Source organism: Chroicocephalus ridibundus, chromosome 6, assembly GCF_963924245.1.
Source record: "Chroicocephalus ridibundus chromosome 6, bChrRid1.1, whole genome shotgun sequence".
In the NCBI taxonomy this organism is placed as follows: domain Eukaryota; kingdom Metazoa; phylum Chordata; class Aves; order Charadriiformes; family Laridae; genus Chroicocephalus; species Chroicocephalus ridibundus.
The window spans coordinates 19169110-19189588 of record NC_086289.1 but is presented as its reverse complement, the minus strand read 5'-3'; the positions used below and the strand labels follow the sequence as shown (position 1 = coordinate 19189588).

The following is a 20479-nucleotide window of genomic DNA, read 5'->3' as shown; positions in this document are numbered from 1 at the left end:
AAATATAAACATAGTTCATTTGCCATTTAAGTATAGATACCCCTGCAGGAGAACGTAGTGATTTTGGCAAGAATGTGATTCTTGCTAAGTGACAGCTTTTTGAAGAGGAACTAAAGATCTGTTTTTCTAAATATAAAGCAAGAATCTTAATAGAATGATCCAATTTGAGCATTTGTCAGACCTTTTCAGTAAGTGCCATTAGATATTTAAGGATCAAACCAAACATTATTTTGTTTTATTCAAACAACTGCGTCTCTGGAAGGACTTCGCTTGTACCAGTGTGCTTAAGAACTGATTTCTTAATTTCTGACTCAAAAGCATGTAATCTCCTGAAGCATTACCTGCATTTCTTACCATCTTTTTCTTCCTACAGAATTTTATAGCAAAGTAGATTGTGATCCTGTCTAGTTGATGAGACTGGACAATTTAGTAATGTGAGAATGAACTTCTACAGACAGCACAGCTTTTTAAAAGCACAATTGTGTATATTCTTTGTATTCTGGGAGGGGCTCGGCCCTGCTCTGTCCAGAGCCTAGAGAGTCCAAACTGCCATAGCCCACCCAGCTAAGAGCCACATGCTCTCATTAGCACTATACTGAACCCAGACTTCCAAGCATTGCAAAAAGGAAGCTCGAGATGCGGGGATGGTAAACATATTCTCACAGCTTTTGGTTGATTTTGGGCTCAATCTGATTAAATGCACAACGATGTAGAATATGCTGTTTACATGCAGGCGGAGTCTGAAGGCCATGACTTTGTAACTGCAAAAAAAATTGAAACATTTTTTTGAATACTTGAGAATTGTTTTATACATCTTTTCTTTGGAAAACTCAGTGATGATAATGTCAGACACAGGCACCACTTATGCAGACTTTTCTGATTTACTGCAGTCATGGGACTAAAGTTGGGAAACCAGCACTGTCAACTTCCTAAGCTAATGTGACTGCAGAACTGGCATATGATGCCAAGTTATGGGCTGAGGAATGATTGTTCACTTGAGAATAGCTTCTGGCTAGAATCCTGAGCTTGTCTCTCCTAAAAACTGGCGTGTTCAAATGAAGAATCAATTAAAAGTATCAGTTTTGCTTAATCTTTTTCCATTAGTATATTGGATAAAAATTATTAATATTTCAAGATAATGCTTTCAGTAAAATGTTATTTGGAGTGACTCTCATTTGTTAATGTGAACTGTCACAAATGTCCAAAATACGTAAAGAACTTATATTTTTGCTTATTCTTAGGGAAAGGTGGAGCTAATGTCTTTTATCTAACTCAGTAGGCCAAAGCCAGCTATGACTGTAGTCATATGATTGGATGGACTGTATCATATGGAGCACATTGCTGCAGAGTTTGACTCTATATACATGCAAAATTGCTGTCAAAAAAGATCGTATTGAGGATGTGAAGCTAAGGTTGGAGTATCTTGGTCTGCCCCCTATTTTCTCTAAATGTATTCAGAAAAAACATTCTCTATCTATTTTAAAAGTTAAAAATGAAATTCGCAAGTATCTGTATTAGGTTTCCTCCAATGAAGCCTGCTCTTTTGATTGGCAGACAAAGTGATGGTTCCCATGAATGAGAGCCTTCCCATGCAGTTCAAATGAAATGGGAATCCACCCAGCATTGTGTTATTAAGTTAAAGGTTTTATTCTTGAGAGAGCTAGAAACAGAACTCCTGTTGAAAATTGATTGAAGTAGGGTAGGTAACTCCCTAAGACATTGTGAATGTCATTAATTTGGTTGCTACTTTTCTGTTTCCTTTCAGTCCTCTTTGTTTGCCGGTTCTGCCGCCATAACGGCATGAGTAGATTTCATGAGGATTGCTTTTGCTGAGCTTATTGGAGTTTTAAATTTGTTTTGACTTAAGATCTAGTAGCAAGTCTTGTTTTTAATTTGCAGTGCAAGTTGATTGCATAATTGTGAAGCTGTTTGACATGTGTGATACAATTTGATTTGCATTCCTGCCAGTTTTCAAGTGTAAGAAACAAAATCTGTTAGTAACAATTTTAGCGGGAGTCATTGGAGGGTTCTTGCAGTTTGTTTTCCATTTCACAGAGATTGAAAGATGGCACTCTGATAAAACTATTTGAACACTTCACATTACTGTTCAGCTGAGCTGTATATGTTATATAAGTGGCTTTGATATTTCCAGGGGGAAAAAGAGTGAAAAAAATTATAATCTATTATATATATTTCTGTATATTATATATAGAAAAATACAGTATAGAATGGACAAAGCAATATAATGCTGACAGAAACAAGTGCAGGGTCCTACACCTGGGTTGGGGCAACCCCTGATATCAATACAGGCTGGGGATGAAAGGGTTGAGAGCAGGCCTGCTGAGGAGGATTTGGGGGTATCGGTGGATGAAAAGCTGGACATAAGCCAACAATGTGCGCTTGCAGCCCAGAAGGCCAACCGCATCCTGGGCTGCATCAAAAGAAGCGTGGCCAGCAGGTCGAGGGAGGTGATTCTGCCCCTTTACTCCACTCTGGTAGGACCTCACATGGAGTACTGCATCCAGCTTTCGAGCCCTCAGCACAGGAAAGACATGGACCTGTTGGAAGGAGTCCAGAAGGAAGGCCACGAAGATGATCAGAGGGCTGGAGCACCTCTCCTGTGAGGACAGGCTGAGAGAGCTGGGGTTGCTCAGCCTGGAGAAGGGAAGGCTCTGGGGAGACTTTATTGTGGCCTTTCTGTACTTAAAGGGGGCCCACAGGAAAGATGGGGACAAACCTTTCTGCAGGGCCTGTTGCAATAGGACAAGGGCAATGGCTTTAAGCTAAAAGAAGCAAGATTTAGACTAAATCTAAGGAATTTTTTAGAATGAGAGTGGTGAAAAACTGGAACGGGTTGCCTAGAGAGGTGGTAGATGCCCCGTCCCTGGAAACATTCAAGGTCAGGTTGGATGGGGCTCTGAGCAACCTGATCTAGTGGGAGATGTCCCTGGTCATTGCAGGGGGGTTGGACTAGGTGACCTTTAAACGTCCCTTTCAACACAAATTATTTTATGGTTCTCTGACTTTTTCCCTGGAAGGATACATGCATAGAGTTGACAAAGTGTTTACTGCACGACCAACAGGTCCTGGAAATCTATGGAGGAGACATAATCTTGCCCATGCAGACAGCAGCTATATTTAGGCTGGCCTGTACCTGTTGCACCACTGGAGTTTTCTGATAATGTGGCTCTGATTGTCGCTGATTGATTTATTTTTTTCCATTGTGCAGTAGCAGGGAGACTTGAAATAGCATTAATTCCCAAGTAGATTTTCTCTGGAAAAGCCACAGAATAAGCAGGTGATACTATTGTAGAGAGCAGAGTAAAAAGAAACTGAACTGGCAGAAGCATATAATCAGATAGCAATACAGGTAGTTAAGAAGTATTAGAGAATATGGAATAATACAGGTGTGATTTCCATGAGTTCAGAGACAGTCTAACAGACTATGCAGTGGAAGTGAAATAACTGGCCAGAGGCTAAAAAGGTAATTCTGAAGATGCAAGATCTTTCTGGTGCATGGAGAGCATCTGATTTAGAACCAAGATGGGTTGTTTCAAGTTATGCGTCTTCTTTAAGCTGTTACCAAAATGTGTGACCGTTACTTGCTCTAAATTGCTATAAATTTATATAAAACATAGGACTGTGAAAGACTACTTTGGTCATTCTCTGTGGTTGCCCACAATTGCAGGCAACTGTGAAATAATGCCTACTCCATTTCAGCTTACAGAACATACTACGAACCACAAAATGTTTATTTCAATACCCTATAAAAGACTGAAAGAGGTGTAGTACAGGAGACTGAAGTGCGTGGAAACTGCAGTGTGCTGCAAGACAAAACGAGGAGAGGCTGAGGATACCACCAGTATTTTGGTTGTCTACAGATCCTAACTCCACCGCAGATCATTGTTTTGAAACCAAGCACACTGGAAAATGGAGTCACAGAAGCCTCTCAATCGCACATCTTCTATACTTCCTGCTGCGCATCGCTCCCTGTGAACAATCTCTGATGGTTCACAGGAAAACACCTCTTAGCTGTGTCACCACAAAGCAATTACATACAAAGAAAAGAAAAAACATTATTGTGTCACAATGCAAGCCTCTATACCATAATGAAGAATTTTTGCCTTTGAAGCCAAATGTCAATTAGGTCATTCTCACATGAAGAATCGGCTTGGCTATACGGCAGCTTACTGTAGCTAAAAAAACCCCAACAAAACACAGTTCTCACAGCTGGACACTAGAGTAACAGAATAGAGAATTTGGTCACTAATATTTTAGAAGCTTCTCCCACTTTCTTTAGGAAGTTTCTGGAGATGTTTGTGTCTGATGCATACAACCATACCTATTAAAGCTATTCTTCAAAAGAAAAATACAAAATAGTGATGAAATAATCAAGGCAACACAAGGAAAATACCTTGTGCCCATTGTACTTAATTCTTAAATCTACAGCTGCATTCAGATGAATAGTTTGAATTCTGCTGTGATAGATTAGTGTTAGTATTCTTAAATTTGCAATACCCCTAAAGATTGTAACCACAGTTGTTAACGCTGTTATTCACAGGGAGGTACATCAAGCTGATCACAAGATCCTCCCTCAGTGTGTTTAATGGTCAGCTGATAATATGTTCAGAACCAGGTATTTTTTCACTTCAACCTCTGCATAACAAGGCGCTAAAGTTAAATTGTCTCCTTCATGCTAGTGACAATCTCTAGTCAATTTTATTTCACAGTTGTGATTTTTTTTTCTCTTCAGTGGCAAGCTCCCTCTTCCACTGTTATGGCCTTGTTCCTTACTTGTTTTCTGTGTTTCTCTGGCTGGGAAAAGGCAGTGTGTGCTATGGCTGATCAGTGTTTTAGTGTGCCAAGGAAATGTTTAACAATAGAGATCTGCTCATCTGTCCCGTGGTAGAGTCACTAATTTGAGTCCCTCTCCTTTACTAGCAGCCAATTCTTATAAAACCTGTAGGAAGTTACTTTGCGATTTTTCTTATTTTTAAAAAATTGCTTGAAATTAGTTCAACAAAGTTGGAAGAGTTTGTGACACAATTTTACCTTACCCTTGAAATGTATCTTGAATGCGTTTGTCTTGCTTACTTATTCATCAATGGCATAATAATACAGAAGTTAGCATTTTGCAACCTGTTTTTTTTTTTATTTTAGATTATAAAAGAAAAGTAAGCATAAAGAAAGAAATACTATATATATCCCAGAAGTGCTATTATGTGCTAATATACAGCATCTTATATAGAGCTCAGTAGGGATGAAGAAAAGCCCCCACAGTAGAAACGCAAAATCTTATTGCTGATTATTTTCATGAATAAGAGATGGGAATAAGAATAGCCTAATTCCTATTGTTTCCTATCAAATCAAAGACAGTTTTCACACTGAGCATAGTAATATTGTTTATACAATAAACAATGTTACTACTCTTTGCCTAAAAAGCAAAGAAATATGATGCATGATCCCAAGATAATGGCACAGACAATGATAATGACAGTAAGAGTTGAGTTTACTTGCTGCTAGTAAATAATTCATATATATGGAAAATGCACAAGATGAAGCAAGGAAAATTCCAACTGGACCTAAGGGAAAAAATCCACAATGAGAATTGCCAAGGCTTGAAACCTGTTGTCCAGAGAGGCTGTAGAGTTGCCGTCCTTGGATATATTCAGACTTTAGATAAAGCCCTTAGCAGTCTGATTTAATGTTAATTTGACCTGCTTTGAGCAGAAGCATCAGACTAGATAGTGTTCAAAGGTCCCATCAACCCAGTTAGTGTGTGGTTCTATTCTAGATACTGTTTTAGTGGACGGGGAATTTAACACTGGAAATAAAAGATCCAAAAGTGGTTATATTTGGTCTGTATTTCATACCAGAGTAAATATGCAGTAACTTCAAGTAAGTTGCCACCAGTTTGAGGGAGGTGATCTTCCTCTCTGTTTGGCACTGAGGAGGCAACATCTGGAGTGCTGTGTCCAGTTCTGGGCTTCTCAGTACAGGAAAGATACGAAACAAGTCCAACACAGGGCCACAAAGATGATTAAGGGTATGGACCATCATTTATATGAGGAGAGGCTGAGAGTACAAGGACTGTTCAGCTTGGAGAAGAGAAGGTTTGGTGGGATCTTATCAGCAGGTATAAATTCTGTGAAGTTTTCAGGATTCTAAAAGTCATAAAACGGCATTTCCATCAGATGTCTAGAGATTCAGTATTCAGCGAAGGTGAATGCTGTGGCTTCCATCTAAGTATCATTCAGATTGCTCCACAATGTCTACTAAGAAAAGCAGGGATTATTTTTTTTTCATTATTTTCCCAGTCCAGATGTGTCCCAGTAATTCTTCCATCAACAAAACACAAGTAACTCTTAGGATAACTGGAGGGTAATTGGAGACTTGCCTAGAAACAGACTCCGGTGTAGCTCCATAGGGATGTAAGGTCGTACTCATGTGGACCTACTTGCAGAATTAGAATTTTTCATTCATTTCAAATGTTACTGAGAACTTAGATGAACAATGTTTGTTTTCTCTCTGGAATTTACTTGAGAACAGACGTTGGTATTTTTCAAAAACCTTGGAACTGCATTAATGAGTAAAATTAATGAAATGCTTGCAGTTCACAAGTTCTTATGTGTCCTGGCTGTTCCTTTAAAAAGATCCATTTTATTTGTATTAAAAGTAAATAATTACTGTGTTTCACATTAGGATGATCCAGTAGTTCTTCAAGAATTTCAACCAACTACTTCTCTACTTTGATAATGCTTAGAAAGCAGTCTTTATTTTCAACGTGTCAGATAAGCTCATATATGTAAAAAGAACTTTAGTTTTTTTAAAGTAAGTACTGTGTTAGAGGACATTCTGAGAATTGCTGAGTACTCTGGACACTCTGAGAGCTGCAGTCGATACGAAAGTCAGAAGTTTGAGAAGCAGGGAAAAAATGAGAGCAGCTGTATTTTCATCACTGAGTTGAGGGCTATAATCACCCTCTCTGTAATACCATGTTTGCTGTCGCTAATACATGACATACAGTTTATTTTGTTAATTCTGTTTTTCTCATAATATGAAGATGACCGAGTTGTTTGATTCAAATACTATTCCTCTGTTACCTTTTAACTGCTATAAGTAGTTCAAAATGCTCACATCACTTATATGGGGCTATATTGGGCCCATATGGGACCTGTATGGGCCCTGGAGCTTGGCTGCCAGGTACGCAGCTGCTATTGTGTAAATAAACCTATTGTATGCAGTGCTAGGAGTTAACTACCTTTGAAATCATAATTAATTCATAAGCATTTATTAACATAATTTGCTTTAAGGATTTTTGTTATACTACTTTCCTCTGATAATGAAATGAGAGCTGCTTCTGCACTGCTTCTCGTGTGTTCTTTACGTTGTGGTCTTGAAAGGTGCCGAATGCCTCAACTTTCATCCTGTTCAGTGGGAGTTAAGAGCGCTCAGCGTCTCATAAATACAGCTTGCTACCAGCAGGAGCGAGCAGAGATGAGGCCAGAATTTGTCATGTACGCTGTCACTTACCCAGTAGCCCTTCAAAGAGGGTCTTCAGTATGGCTGGTGGGAATCTATACCAGTTGTGTGTGTTTGCAGGTATCACAACTGCTGTGCAATTATTACTGTATGGGCTTCACATAAATGATATAACTCTCTGTTTTTAATGTCCTTGAATAGAACATTGTGTATCCATTATTGTGTAAACATGAGCCTAGCTGATAAATTTGTTTAGAATTTTTTATTTTTCCCAGTAGGGACATGTGATAAACTATGCTTTGAAATCTCACTTAGAATACAGTTTATTTTTAAAACAAATTTTACCAGACACAGTAATTTTGAAACAGGCGGGAGAGCATCAGCAGTTGCTGGATTGAAATGCATGTATGTAAGTTTAATAACGGTGTATCATGCTTAGTCCACATTCAAGCAGGGCCACTCTCATGCTCATTCTGAAAAATGTCAACTTCTGCTAAACTGACAGAATGTGACTACTAATTAAAATATTCCCATGAGATATATATAGTGTATGCTTCATGGTATAATAATGCAAGCAATGCTTAACAATAGAAGGCCAAAACCATCAAAACACAACTTTTTGTTAAATTATAACACACACTACTTCAAAAGTTTTTTAGCTTTATAAACTTTTGTTCGTGTTGTAGACAAGTAATCTCATACAAGATGAACATTTTATCAGAAAAAAATACGCACATTCTGTTGAATTACCCTATGTCAGGTTTATCATGCATTCGCCACTCACTGTAACTTTAATTGTAACAGTTTTCATGCGCCTGACTCAGTCTGACAATTGACTTGATGTAAACAGAGATCTACTGGAGGGTAAATATTCCAGAAGTAGGAATGGATGGCAGGAGCAGGCCTCAGTTATTAAAGGCTTCTGCTGTTGTAGCCCATACCCAAGGATGAAGGGGAGACTGCACTGGAGGGGCAATGCAAAATGAGTGTTTATTTCAAATACAGAATGGAAAAGCAAAGACCTAGCACAGTCACAGATAACGGGATGGTATTGCAGCAATGCCTTCTTATATTCTTGTTATTATTGTTATTATTGTTAAAAAGAATATAGAAGACATTTTCTAGAAATAGTGCAATTGAAAAATACCATTAGGGTGGCTTTAGTTTTCTGGATGATTTCCGGGTAATACGGTGCATTTTTGTGAACAGGGGAGCCAAAAGCAGATGCACTGAATCACGGAGACAGCTTTCACTCGTGTCATCCTTCTCCGACTAGTTGGTCCCTGTTAGAGGGAAGCACCCGTGTAACGTGTATAACTCTTTACCGGATTCGGGCCTAACTTGGTTCAGTATTTCCTCTGAGGGACAGAAACCCGGGTTTAAGTTTCACCCTTCCTCGGGGAGAAGCTGGATTTAAGTAGACGGCGTTAGGGCCGAAGCGGGGGAGCGTCCTGCCGCCGGGCGCAGGCTGCGCTGCGGCCGACCCTGCGCTTACCTGCGTCCGGCAGCGCCTCCGTCCCGCTCCGCTCCCGCCTGCCCTTCGCCTCACCGCCCCCGGTCCCCTCCGCCCGCCCCGGGGCTCCCGCCAGCTCCCGCCCCGGAGCGGTGCTGCGGGCCCCGGCGCAGCGAGGTTCGGCCGGGGAGCAGCGCCTGCGCGCCCGTCCCGCCCGCCCTGGGACCGGCGGCGGCAGCCGGGCGGGGAGGGAAGGAGGGAGGGCTCGGAGGGGGCGGGAGAGCGCACGCCGTTTCCCTTTCTCTTTCGCTGGGCGGCCGCCCGCCCGAGGCCGCGCCAGGTACAGCGGGGGGCCGAGGAGGGGTGGGGGGCGCCGCAGGTGCGGGGAGGAGGGACGGGAGTCGGGCGAGCGGAGGGAAGAGCTCGGTCGCCGCCTGAGCCGCCCCGCCCGCCGCCCTTCCCCTGCCCCGCCGGCCGGGGCGGCGGGGGAGGGCTCCTCGCCGCGGGGGCCCGCCGAGGCCTGCGGACCGCGGGGCGCCCGCCGGGGCTGGCCGGCGGCCCCCGCACCTGTCACCGCGGCGCCCGGCGACTTGTCCCGCCGGCGGCCGGAGCCTGGCGGGGGCCGGGGCGCTGCCTCGGAGCTCGGCTGCCGAGCGGCAGGCGCGCAGCTGCTGCGGAGTAAATAGTAACCCCGGTGTCCCTGCCAAGTTCATGGCGACACTTGTCCTCCGGGGCTTCGTCACCGGTTCCGTGCCACCAGGCTCACGCACCTTTCTCTTTCCACGTGTGTTACAGGTAGGAAAATGACTCGCCTGGCCCAGGAGCAGGAGTTACGAGCCATGTCCCTGTGAGTCCTCCAGAATTAAGAGCAAATGCCTGGAGAAGTCCAGTTGCACAGAGCAGCGCCGCAGCTCTTGTGAACAGCAGGCATCGACGCCTTTCAGACTTGTTCCTCTGGCACCAAGCACTCTGCCAGCATTTCCTACCCCACGAATGGCTACACAGAGGAAGCACTTGGTGAAAGATTTCAATCCTCATATCACCTGCTATATCTGTAAAGGCTATCTCATCAAGCCGACTACAGTAACGGAGTGCCTCCATACCTGTAAGTAGTGCTTTACAAAATATCCCTCCTTTGTAAGTGATACTTCCTTGAAGTATTATGTGTTTAACATGATCTGTGTGTTGGTTTTTGTTTACTTCTTGAAGTGTTGTATGAAATGCTGTGCAGTTTCTAGTGGGGTTTCCTAGACTCTGGTCTGCCATTTGGGTCATCTTGAGAACGTGCCAACTCTGCTTAATGCCTTGCAGAGTAAAAGTACCTCATTTCTTTCCCCCAAGCTAGTGGTGATTGTGCTGGCTCTAGCACCAAACATATCACTGCGGCCGGCTGATCTCAAGGAAGATCGTTAGGTCGGGTGTGGTCTTTTGATAATATAACTGTGCTTTTGAAACTTAAGCCAATGTATCTTCTGGCAGTGTGCATGATAGATACACCAGTTTGGTTAGTACTGGCTCACATGTCTCTGTAATGTGTTGGTGGCACAATGCATAGAAATACTTGAAAGTTGGCAAAAGATTTATTTAGGGAATAGATGTCTTTGAATGAAACTGACTCAGGAAGAAGTATTCAGGTCTTATGTCTTATGATCCTAATACTTCTGAAACATTTGTTGGTACGAATTGCATTAAGTGTATGAACGGTCCTGTCAAACTCAGTTGTCTTACTTCCATAAGCTACTTACAAGTTTGAATTTTTTACTTTTATTCCTGAATAGAAGATGGTTTGGTTGGACCTTCTGGAGAATTTGGCGTCTTTCCAAATAAAATTTGAATTTTTCTGAAAGAAGAGTAAGGGGAACTATATGTTTTTTTGGTAGATTTCTCATTTTTAAACCTTTAATAAATATTAGTTAAAAGCCTTGTCTTAGCATTTCCTGTCACTTCTGCACGGTGGTGTTCTTGCAGTTGTTACTGTCTTCACTGTTAATTTTTACATTATGGTGTTGCGTCCCTAGTATATCAGGCACATAGAGAACTAAAGTATATCACTCCTTTATGTTGTTCATAGTGCAAAGATAATATTTTTTACCATTATAATAATATTCTTTTTAGTTTATTTTTTGAGAAAAAATAGTGTTGAACTGACTTTTTCCAAGTCTAATATCAGTGAAGGATTGTAACCTGTTTTGTGGTGATGTTCTTCTGGTTTGAGTTACTTGGTAAAGGAATTTAAGTTCAGGAGGAGAGAAGTTAAGCAAAGTGTCCTTATAGGAACTTGAAATAAAAAGGAGGGAGAGGGGTATATGAGCTGTTATTATCTTTCCTTAAAAAGAAAATGGAAAAATTCCAGCATTAGTTATTTTTTTTTAATTGTTGAAGTTCAGTGAACGGCAACTTTTAAAAGGTTGGGGTGAAGAGAAAAAAGCGGCATCAGAAATCAGCTCAGACTTAGAAAAAAAATGTTTTTATTATGGTCTCTTTCTGTTTAGATAATTTATTTGTTTATTTACTTTTGCTCCCATTGCAAAACAATAATGGCAGAAGGCGTGTTTTTTTCTCAGCAGCATCTGTTTCTTTTGTTCACTTGTAGATTGTGAGCTCTTCACTGAGAGAGCTCCATTACTGCCTAGTCCCCACATGAGTGCACATGAATTTTACTGAGCTGCCATATAGTTGCACAGGTCTCCTTACAGAAAAGCTGCCACATGTTTGGGTCATTAAGTAGAACTGCAGGAAAGAAGGTGGTGTTTCTTTAAAGCAAAGTTTAGTTGTCAAAATACGAAGCTTATAATGGTGGAAAGGAAAATGAAAAACTTCAAGTGGTGATATGGAAGTTCTATGTCTGTAGAGGAAAAGGTGATCTGTATGAGGGAGAATCCAGGGGAAGATACTCTGACAGATTATTTTATGCTTTGGCTTTTAGAAGATATTTAAACTTTTGTTTGTTTGTTTGTTTAAGTACAGATATGGTTCTTCAGTCATATCCAAATAGTTACTGCAAAATACAATGATTTTATCTGCCCTTTGGTATTTGTCTTATACTACTAATGGTCGTAATTCAAAACAGTGTTGTATAAATGATCAAAATCTGCAGATATTAATAGTTTAAGAAGTAGCATAAATTCATTAGATACTTGGAGTGCAATGTATACTCTGGAGTAGATGAAAAGCATATATTCACATAGATGTTCTCCAGTGATCATAGAGGAACTAATGTGATCAGTAGTGGTAACCAAATCAGTTAGCCGTTAATTCACGTCTTCTGTAGTGCTGAAAAATGTTAAGTAGTAAAGTTCTGCTCTGAGAAATCTGTGCCTTTTTAATAAGAGATGGTTTTGATGACGTTTTTGGAAATGGTGAATAGACAACTCCACCATTTACTGGGAAGCATAAGTGCAACTTGGGCATCAGCAGTACAAACTTTCCTGTCTCTGTTGGGAACGCAATGCTTGTACTACTGCAAAATAGTTAATTATATTGCAAATTCGGTACTTTGTTTCTTTTTTGCTACTTGCAAAAGACTGGGTTTGTCTTCTGGACTGAGACTTTTTTTCTAGTCTGTTACACAGTTGTGAAGGATCTTTAAGAACTACTGGTTGAAGCAGGCTAAATGTGAGCTAAAGGGTACGTCCCATCATCTGTCTCCTGAGTCACTCTGTATAGGACAGTGTGCGCTTGCAAAACTTGGAAAATAGACTTTCTACAGGAACATTCTTTAGTGTCCTAAAAATTTTCAGACTGTTTACACAATCGTAGAAATGTTGGTTGGAAGGGATATCTGGAGGTTGTCTAGGCCAAACCATGCACAAGGCAGGTTAGTTGCCAACACTACTCCAGGACAAGCCATGGCTCTGTATAGTTGAGTTATGAATTTCCAAACATGGAGTCTCCACAGTCTCTCAATAACCATTTCCAGTGCTACACTATTTATCTAGTCAAGAAGTTTTTCTGAGTGTCCTACCAGACAACAACTGGTGACCATTGCTCCTTGTTATAGTATTTGCCACTACCAAGAAGAGCTGGTCTCCATCACTCCTGTAACTGCTGTTCAATCATCTGCTAGCCTCAACCATGATTTGTTTTTGCTAAATCGATATTGCCTATTCCTGATTACGTTTTTGTCCCTCACATAGTTGGAAATTAATTCCAAGGGACATGACATCATCTGCCATCATTCCAGGGAGCTAGAGGAGACTGTTAGCTATAGTTACTTGGGTCATCCTTCCCATCTTTCTTAAAGGTGGGCATAACACACTACCCTTCTCCAGTAATCAGGCACCTCCTATAATCACCATGGTTGTGGTGATAAGCTTTCAGCTTAGTGAATCTTACCTGGCCTGTAGATTTGAATACATCCAGCTTTTCTCAGTAGTCCCAAACCTGCTGGTCATCCTTCTCCTTCCCAAATCATGTGCATGGAGATCAGGCTCTTCCTGTGAAAACCAAGGCAAAAAAAAATATTGAGGACTTCAAACCTTTCTACATAATCCATTCCTAAGTTGTTTCCCTCATTCATTAACAGACCCACATTTTGTCTGAACTTCCTTCAGCTACTAACCTACTTGCAGAATCCCTTTATGTCCCTCATCAGTTTTAGCTATAGCTGGGCTTTGGACTTCCTAATTTTGTCCCTAAGTGCCAGAGCAATGACTTTATATCCTGTTCTTTCCCATCCTTGTTTCCACTTCTAATACGCTCTGTTTTTGCAAGTTAATTGGAAGCTTGTGCACTAAGCAGTTCTTCTGACAAAATTCCCTGTACAGTGGGCTGTTTAGCTCTTGAGGTCTAAATAAATTTTCCTTAAAAATAAAAACCCAACAGCCAGCTTTCCTAAATACCTTTCTTTCTAATGATACCTTCCTTGGGAAATCTGACTGGCAGTTGCTTAAACAAGCTAAGGTGCCACCTCCTGAAGTTCAGAATCCTAACTCTGCTGTTTAACTTTGTATTCTTCCTTGAGATCCTGAACTCGGTCATCCTGTGGTCACTGCAAGGCAAGCTGCCATCTGCAGCTCTATTCATCACCAGTTTTCCCTGTTTATGGCTAGCAGATCAAGCGGTGCATTACTTCTAGTTGCTCTCTCTATTATTTGCCTCAGGAAGCTGTCAACCAGTGCAGTTTCTGAACTTTCAGAAATGTCCTTCCATGCAGGAAACTGACCAGAGATGTAATTTTCAATATCAAACCAATAATCTTGCAACCAGACTATTTTTCAGATTTTGCTAAGAACTTGTGCTCTCACCAAGAGATCCCAAAAGAACTTTACTGAAGCAAAATTTCCCACCCTTAGACAGGCAAGCTGAGTCTCCTGCAGAAGCTTCAGTCAATGGCATGTAGCAGGTCTGTCTTATTTTGAAATAGATTTTAACCCAAAAAGCCTTTCTTGATCATCATGTACTGAAATTCTCTCTCTCTTTTAACAGAAGGGAATCCAGTCTGACTGTGTCTGGTAATTGTAATTAACAGTGGAGTAGTCTCACATGTATAGTTTCTGAGAATGGTGGTGAAGTATATTAAAGTTTTCTGTCCTGTTTTTATGCAGACGCTTTTCCTAAAAGTAAGTGCTTTTAAAGCAGGTTTAAGGTAGTTAATTAAATACTTCATTAAACATACCAAATGACTTGTTATTTCTCTGTGCTATCACTGAGATGGGTTTGATGTTCCACTAGCTGTGTGTATCCTCTGCCCCTCCTTTGCTCACTGGATCAAAGAGTGATTAACTTTGAGAGAGGAGATTCTTGGAAGAATTCAGAGGATGAGTTCGGACAAAGAATTTGTCCCACAATTCACTAATTGAACTTTCTCTTGTAGAATATTTTGTTTAAAAAATGCAATATGAGGTTTTATTTAGGTACCTTGTTAATCAGCATTTAAAAAATAACCTAGGAAGAGTCTTCTCATTGAACAATATATATGTAGATACGCATAAGATATGTAGGGGTTTTTTGTTTGCATAAGATGACATACAGCACAGTCCTGACACTTGTATCTGTATTTTTCAGCTGATTACAAATTAGTGAAAGAATGTGTGAACCAGAGGTCTCTGTATTGGAAAGCGTAGCATCGTGTGGTATGTTACAGTTGCCAGCCAATTAGCATATGTCACACAAGTACTTTTATCAGCTGTATGAAATCATCTTATTTGAGTCTAACTTCAATTGTGGCTCATCTGAAATGTCAGAGTACAACCGTGAAATTCAGGTCCTCGTTTCACTGGCACGTGTAGCCCATACCTCAGTATTCTGCAAACTGTGTACATTTTGGTTAAGCTGTTTTCTTTTGCCTGTTGCCACACCGTGACCTACAGTAAAGCAAGTGAAACCATGTCATTTTGTTAATCTGTGCTGGAAACATTAAAGGTTCTGGATTTCTGTTTGGTTTTTTTCCCCCTAGGGTGGCGAATTAAATATATCTGTAATTTAATTGTGTTTAAAGATTCCCTTTTCCCTTACCCTTTTAACCCAGTACTTAGACTTCATCCCAGTGTCCGAGACTTCAAAGTGATAAACTCTGAAAAATGTTCAGTGTTATATATTGAGACTAACAGAGGATGATTATACCTATCATATCTGAAAACACTGGTTGATGATCCTACTCCTACTAGGAGTGTCACATATCAGTTCATTGTTCTTGAGTGCTAGAATTTATGTGTATTTTTCACTTTTTCATTGCTATCGGTACATCACATTTAGTTTTGACAGGCAAATCCTCATAGCACCATAGCTTTAAATGAGAAAAAGCAGAAGTTGTTTTAGGTTACTACGGTATTGGTTTCCAGTTTCAGGGGGAGTTTCGTGATATAAGGTGACCTCATGATTTAAGTTGGCTGCACACAGACTTGATCCAGATCTGTATGTTGTTTGGGGTAGGGAATACATGCATATAGGACTGGCTTAAGATTCTTGGTTCCTTATGGTGTTTTGTCTCTATATATTCTACTCAAAGACCTCTGTTACACTGGAGATTAATCTTTTCATTAATCATTAGTCACTTTCTTGGACCACTCAAAAAAATGTATAAAGAGAGCACATAAATATATTCAGACTGAGGAATTCAGTTCCTTTCCATAGATTGATTTATATTATAAATATTTCTTCAAGTTAACGTTATTGTGGATCTTAGCAGGCTTTATGTTTAGCAGTGCTTAGTGTTTGGGAGGTTTTGGGGAGTCAGTCATCTGACTTTAAATAAGTGTGTTAGTTATCTATCCTCTGGCATAGAGTTCTTCTGAACAGTAATAATTTCAAATTTCTTCTAGGTGTAAATGAAAGCCATAGCTCAGATAGGTCCTATTTGTCTCTAATTTGGAAAACAAACAAAAAGCCTAGCAAAGCCAAGTTTAAAATGTCTTTGTAAGACAAACCAATGAGTCCTTTTCAAAGCAGTCAGGTCAGTGTCATCTCATCACAGACTTTGAGAACTTCTGTGACGTGAATGGGACAGAGATCCTAAGAGCAAGTGAAGGGAATTAAATTCTCTTCAAAGGGTTTCAGACATAGCTTTCTTAAAACACAGGGAAATGCTTCCTGGAGGAGGCTAGTACTAATTGCGTACAGAAAAAAAGAAATCACTCTGGTGTTGATATGAACTCACTGGTAATCCTTTTGAAGAATTTTTGTGCTAATCCTCTTAGAGTTTCCATTGCTAAAAAATTTCCAAATAAGAGGAGGTTAGGGGTTAGCCTTATCAGTTCCAAAATTAATATTGACCAATACCAGTTACACTTAATGCCATTTTTTCCATTTTTTTTTTTTTTTTTTTATTCTTTATCAATCATTTAAAATTGGTGTCAGGTTAGAAAGACTGACTCCACAGAGATGCTGCTGTTTCTACTGGACAGGAGGCTTACAAAAAAAAATAAAATTAAAGACCAACCCCTTCCTTTATTGTAGGAGTTAGCAGAAGAGGAACTCCATCTCACTTGCAGTTCTACAGTGAAAAAGAGTTATCCCTCAACTCAGTTTCTGTGAGGTCAAGTCAGAAAAGGTCTAGAGTCAACCAAGCCCTTACGTTACTTACCTCAGCGACTTTCAGCTGAATTGCCATGTGGCCGTTACTCACGACTGTGTTAGACTTCACGATTTCATCATCATACCAGCTTCTCAGGCTTCCCCCCCCCACCCCACCCACACATGCTTTAAATGGAGGTTCTCCAGCTAATGGAATTTCTGCAATAGCAGGGTGATTCTTAACCTTGTGGTTCTCATCAGTATTGTCATCACCCGCCACTAATCTGTACGCTTTCTCCTGACAAAAGCAGTGTATTATCTCCACCTTTAGCACAATATAGATACCAGGATTATGAAATATCAGGTGCTGCAGTTGAAGAGCTTAATTGATAGTAGCATATTTCACAGATTCCTTGAGAAGCTTGAGCAGAATGTGGTTATTTTCATTCTCATTGAAATCATCCAAAAAGTGCTTATTCTAGGACTCTTGTTTCAGACTTTTATTATATCTGACATCAGATTTAGTAGGTTAATCCTCCTTAGTCCTTTGGTGTACTTCACACAGACGTAGTAGCTCTACATTTAATTGCTTTGATGCTCTCTACTTCAATAATATGGAAGAACCATGCCCAAAAAATGCCCTGATTTTTTTTGGATAAATGGGAAGAAGACAGCTCCATTAATGAATGGAGAAAATGTGATTTTCGACAATGTTACCTACTTCTATTCATGGCAATATTTCCTTTTCTAGACAATCTTCTTTCTAAAAATCTGTGGGCTGCTTAACTAAATTTAGATGCAGTTTAGCCACTAATATTTTTATTTTTTTTTACAGAGATTACAATATGTATTACTATCAATTAAAGAGCCATGTTCATCATGGTTTTGTTTCACCTTGTCTTCTGTTTTGATTTTCCTGTCATGTGTTCAGAGTAGGACCTTTTTATGATTGGCTCAATTTTCACTTCTCAAGAAGAGTAAGATAAACGAATGACGTGGTACCAGCATGGCCTATTTCAGAAAGAAAAGCTCCCTTCATCCTACCTTTCTCATGAACACCGTATCAGAATTTCATATTCATTAGTGTTATTGTCTGTTGGTTTTTTCAATTCAAATGACCTGGCAAGCTTGTGATTTAGCTGGAGCCACATCTTATTTTATTTTGAACAATCTTCAGGACTACTGATAGTATCAAAAAAGTAAAGGTTCAGTAATTAGAGTTTTTGAGAATGTTACACTATGTTATTTGGCCAGCTAATTGAATTCTGTCTGTGCACTTGAATGGTGTTGGTGGCTGCCTGCAAGTAATTCAGGTCTGGACACCTGCAGTGTTTGTATTTGTTCCTTAGTACATGTTTTTACAGAGCATTGTGTCTTATGGCAATGCCTGTTCAAAAAGTGTAGCTTTGGGAAAGTGATGCTGCTTCTTCATCTGTGACTCTGAGAACCGCTTGTGACACTTCCTGACCTCAGGTACAGGTACTGGAGGGAGGGCTTTTTGTTTGCTACGTGGTACTATACAACAGCCCTTCCTCTACAGGGCTGTGTGCCCGAAATGAGGGTACATTCTGCTACCTTTGAAGGTGCTGGAAGTTGTGCTTAGAATCAGGGTATTTGTTTAAAGGGAGCACTGCAGAGCAGATCATGACAGCTTTTCATGAGCAATGTCATGTTCTTATCTATTTATGCTAAAATCTTACAAAACCTAAACCATTTTAAGGTAAGGTGCAAAAAAAAATTAATTGTGATATCCAAGGCAAACAACACGGTTAAAAATCTCTATAATAGATGTAGGTGAAGAAATGAAAAAATCCCACATCTATTTAACCTTGACATAGCTAGTTGAAATCAGAAAGCTCTAACCTTTATCCACCTAGTGCATTAATTTAAGAAAAGAGAACAGCAATTCTCAGAGAGGTGATTTTTGTATATATGTTATTATCTGTGCCTCTTCCCAATTATATCATTGTGCGTATGTGGGTGGGTTTTGATTAGTGAAGCAACTGAACTATGCTTTCTGTTGCTCCCTGTGCTGCTTGTATTTCAGGTGGGTGACAGAAGGAAAGATAGTTCAGATAGTTCTGGGAGCTGGGATGGCAGAGGATCTACTGATCAGCTGGAGTTCCACCTTGTGATGTTTGCTCCTGGGTTGAGCGTGTGGAGACACTACATCTTAAGAAAAGCTTTGAGCTGAGAATCTTCATCTCTTTTCAATTTCAAGGATAAACTTCTGTTATTTTCAGTTCTAGAGGAGATTCTCAGTCGTATTAATGAAGAGAGATTATAGAACTCTCAACTACGTGTCTTTTAAAAATTATTGGGACTTGTGCTTTAATTTAAGCATGTTCTTAAAAGCTTTGTTGGGCGTCCACGTGGGGATGAAATTCTCTGTATTCTCTAAGTGTAGTAGCAATATGTTGTTGTAGGAGTACGAGTTACAAAAAGTGAAGAAATGTTGTAGGTACAGAACATCACATTTGCTGCCTTCTTGCCCTGTAGAAGTGTTAGGGAATGCATGTGCAAAAATCAATTAAGTCTAGTAATTTAACAAATTATAAAAGATCTGTGATATAAGAAGAGTTCTGTGATTACAGGTTCTTGCATCTGTGTGCCAGTGCTAAATACCTCACAACCTGAGGATAAGAAAAAATCCACTTGTATCCTAAGGGCTGAATGGTGCTGTCATAACATCAGTGGTCTCAGCTCTGCTTTGGCGTCCCCATGTGCAGAGGGCAGCTGTGGGCTTGCCTGGCAGGACTCGTGGGCTTCCTGAGCACATGTCACCAGATCATTGGAAATCTGCCCTGCATCCAGCACTGCTGGAGCCGTTTAGTGCAGCCAGAGCGCTCTGAAGTCAGACTGAAAGGGGAAAGTTCGTTGGCATTTCAGCCACAGCTATGAAGTTAACGTCTAGGTTAGTGTTTTAAAGCAGTTGGAAAAAAACAGCTATATGGAGGTTTAATGTGTGTACATTATCAGCATCGGTTGATTTGTAGGAACTCTTCTGAGCATACTAAAGCAAAGATAAATGCAGATTTCACTTGTTAGGTGACATTTGTTAAAGGAATTTCAAGATTCCTTAAAGATTGTCATATAATTAGGATGTACCAGCTTGTTTTAGAGGTACTCTTAGTTCTTTAGGTAATTGATGAAAGAAATCACAGTGTTTCAGCAGAAAGCGTATTGCAGTCCATTTATTTTTTCAGTCCATTTACTGATGAATTTGCAGTTCTCATTTCAGTTTAGGTGAAGTAATAATAAACAGGGGATAGAGTTTATCTCCATCCAGAATGTTGTAACGCAGTAATAATAGCAGGCATATTTGTTCTCATCAGCTTGGGTTCCATTTTCTTATTAATGGCAGTAAAATTTACAGTCTGCAATTAATCATTTAGAAGCAACAGTAGTGTAACACCTTGTTTAGTTTAATTTCAGTTTATTGGATTTTAAATTCACATGGTTGTTGTTTTGGGCTTGTTTATACTTGCCATGGCGATGATCCTGATTTGTCATTGTAAGATTCAAGTATTAAATGTTTACTATAGGTTCTGTCGTTGCTTTTGAAGGTGCCATGTCACTTTGAACCTGCAT

General features: G+C 40.0%; 1 protein-coding gene across 4 annotated transcripts in view; it reads left to right on the top strand.

The window, feature by feature from the left end:
* The window catches only part of PCGF5 (polycomb group ring finger 5), a 70717-nt gene that overhangs the window by 24179 nt on the left and 26059 nt on the right, over positions 1-20479 (top strand). For 3 of the 4 annotated variants that reach the window (XM_063338176.1, XM_063338179.1, XM_063338178.1), the window contains exon 3: positions 9731-10040. In XM_063338176.1, coding sequence (XP_063194246.1) covers positions 9929-10040 — 112 coding nt within the window. In that variant the 5' untranslated portion in view covers positions 9731-9928. Of the gene's footprint in view, positions 1-9158; positions 9276-9730; positions 10041-20479 lie in introns of those variants that run through there. The other variant, XM_063338177.1, reaches the window with a different exon arrangement.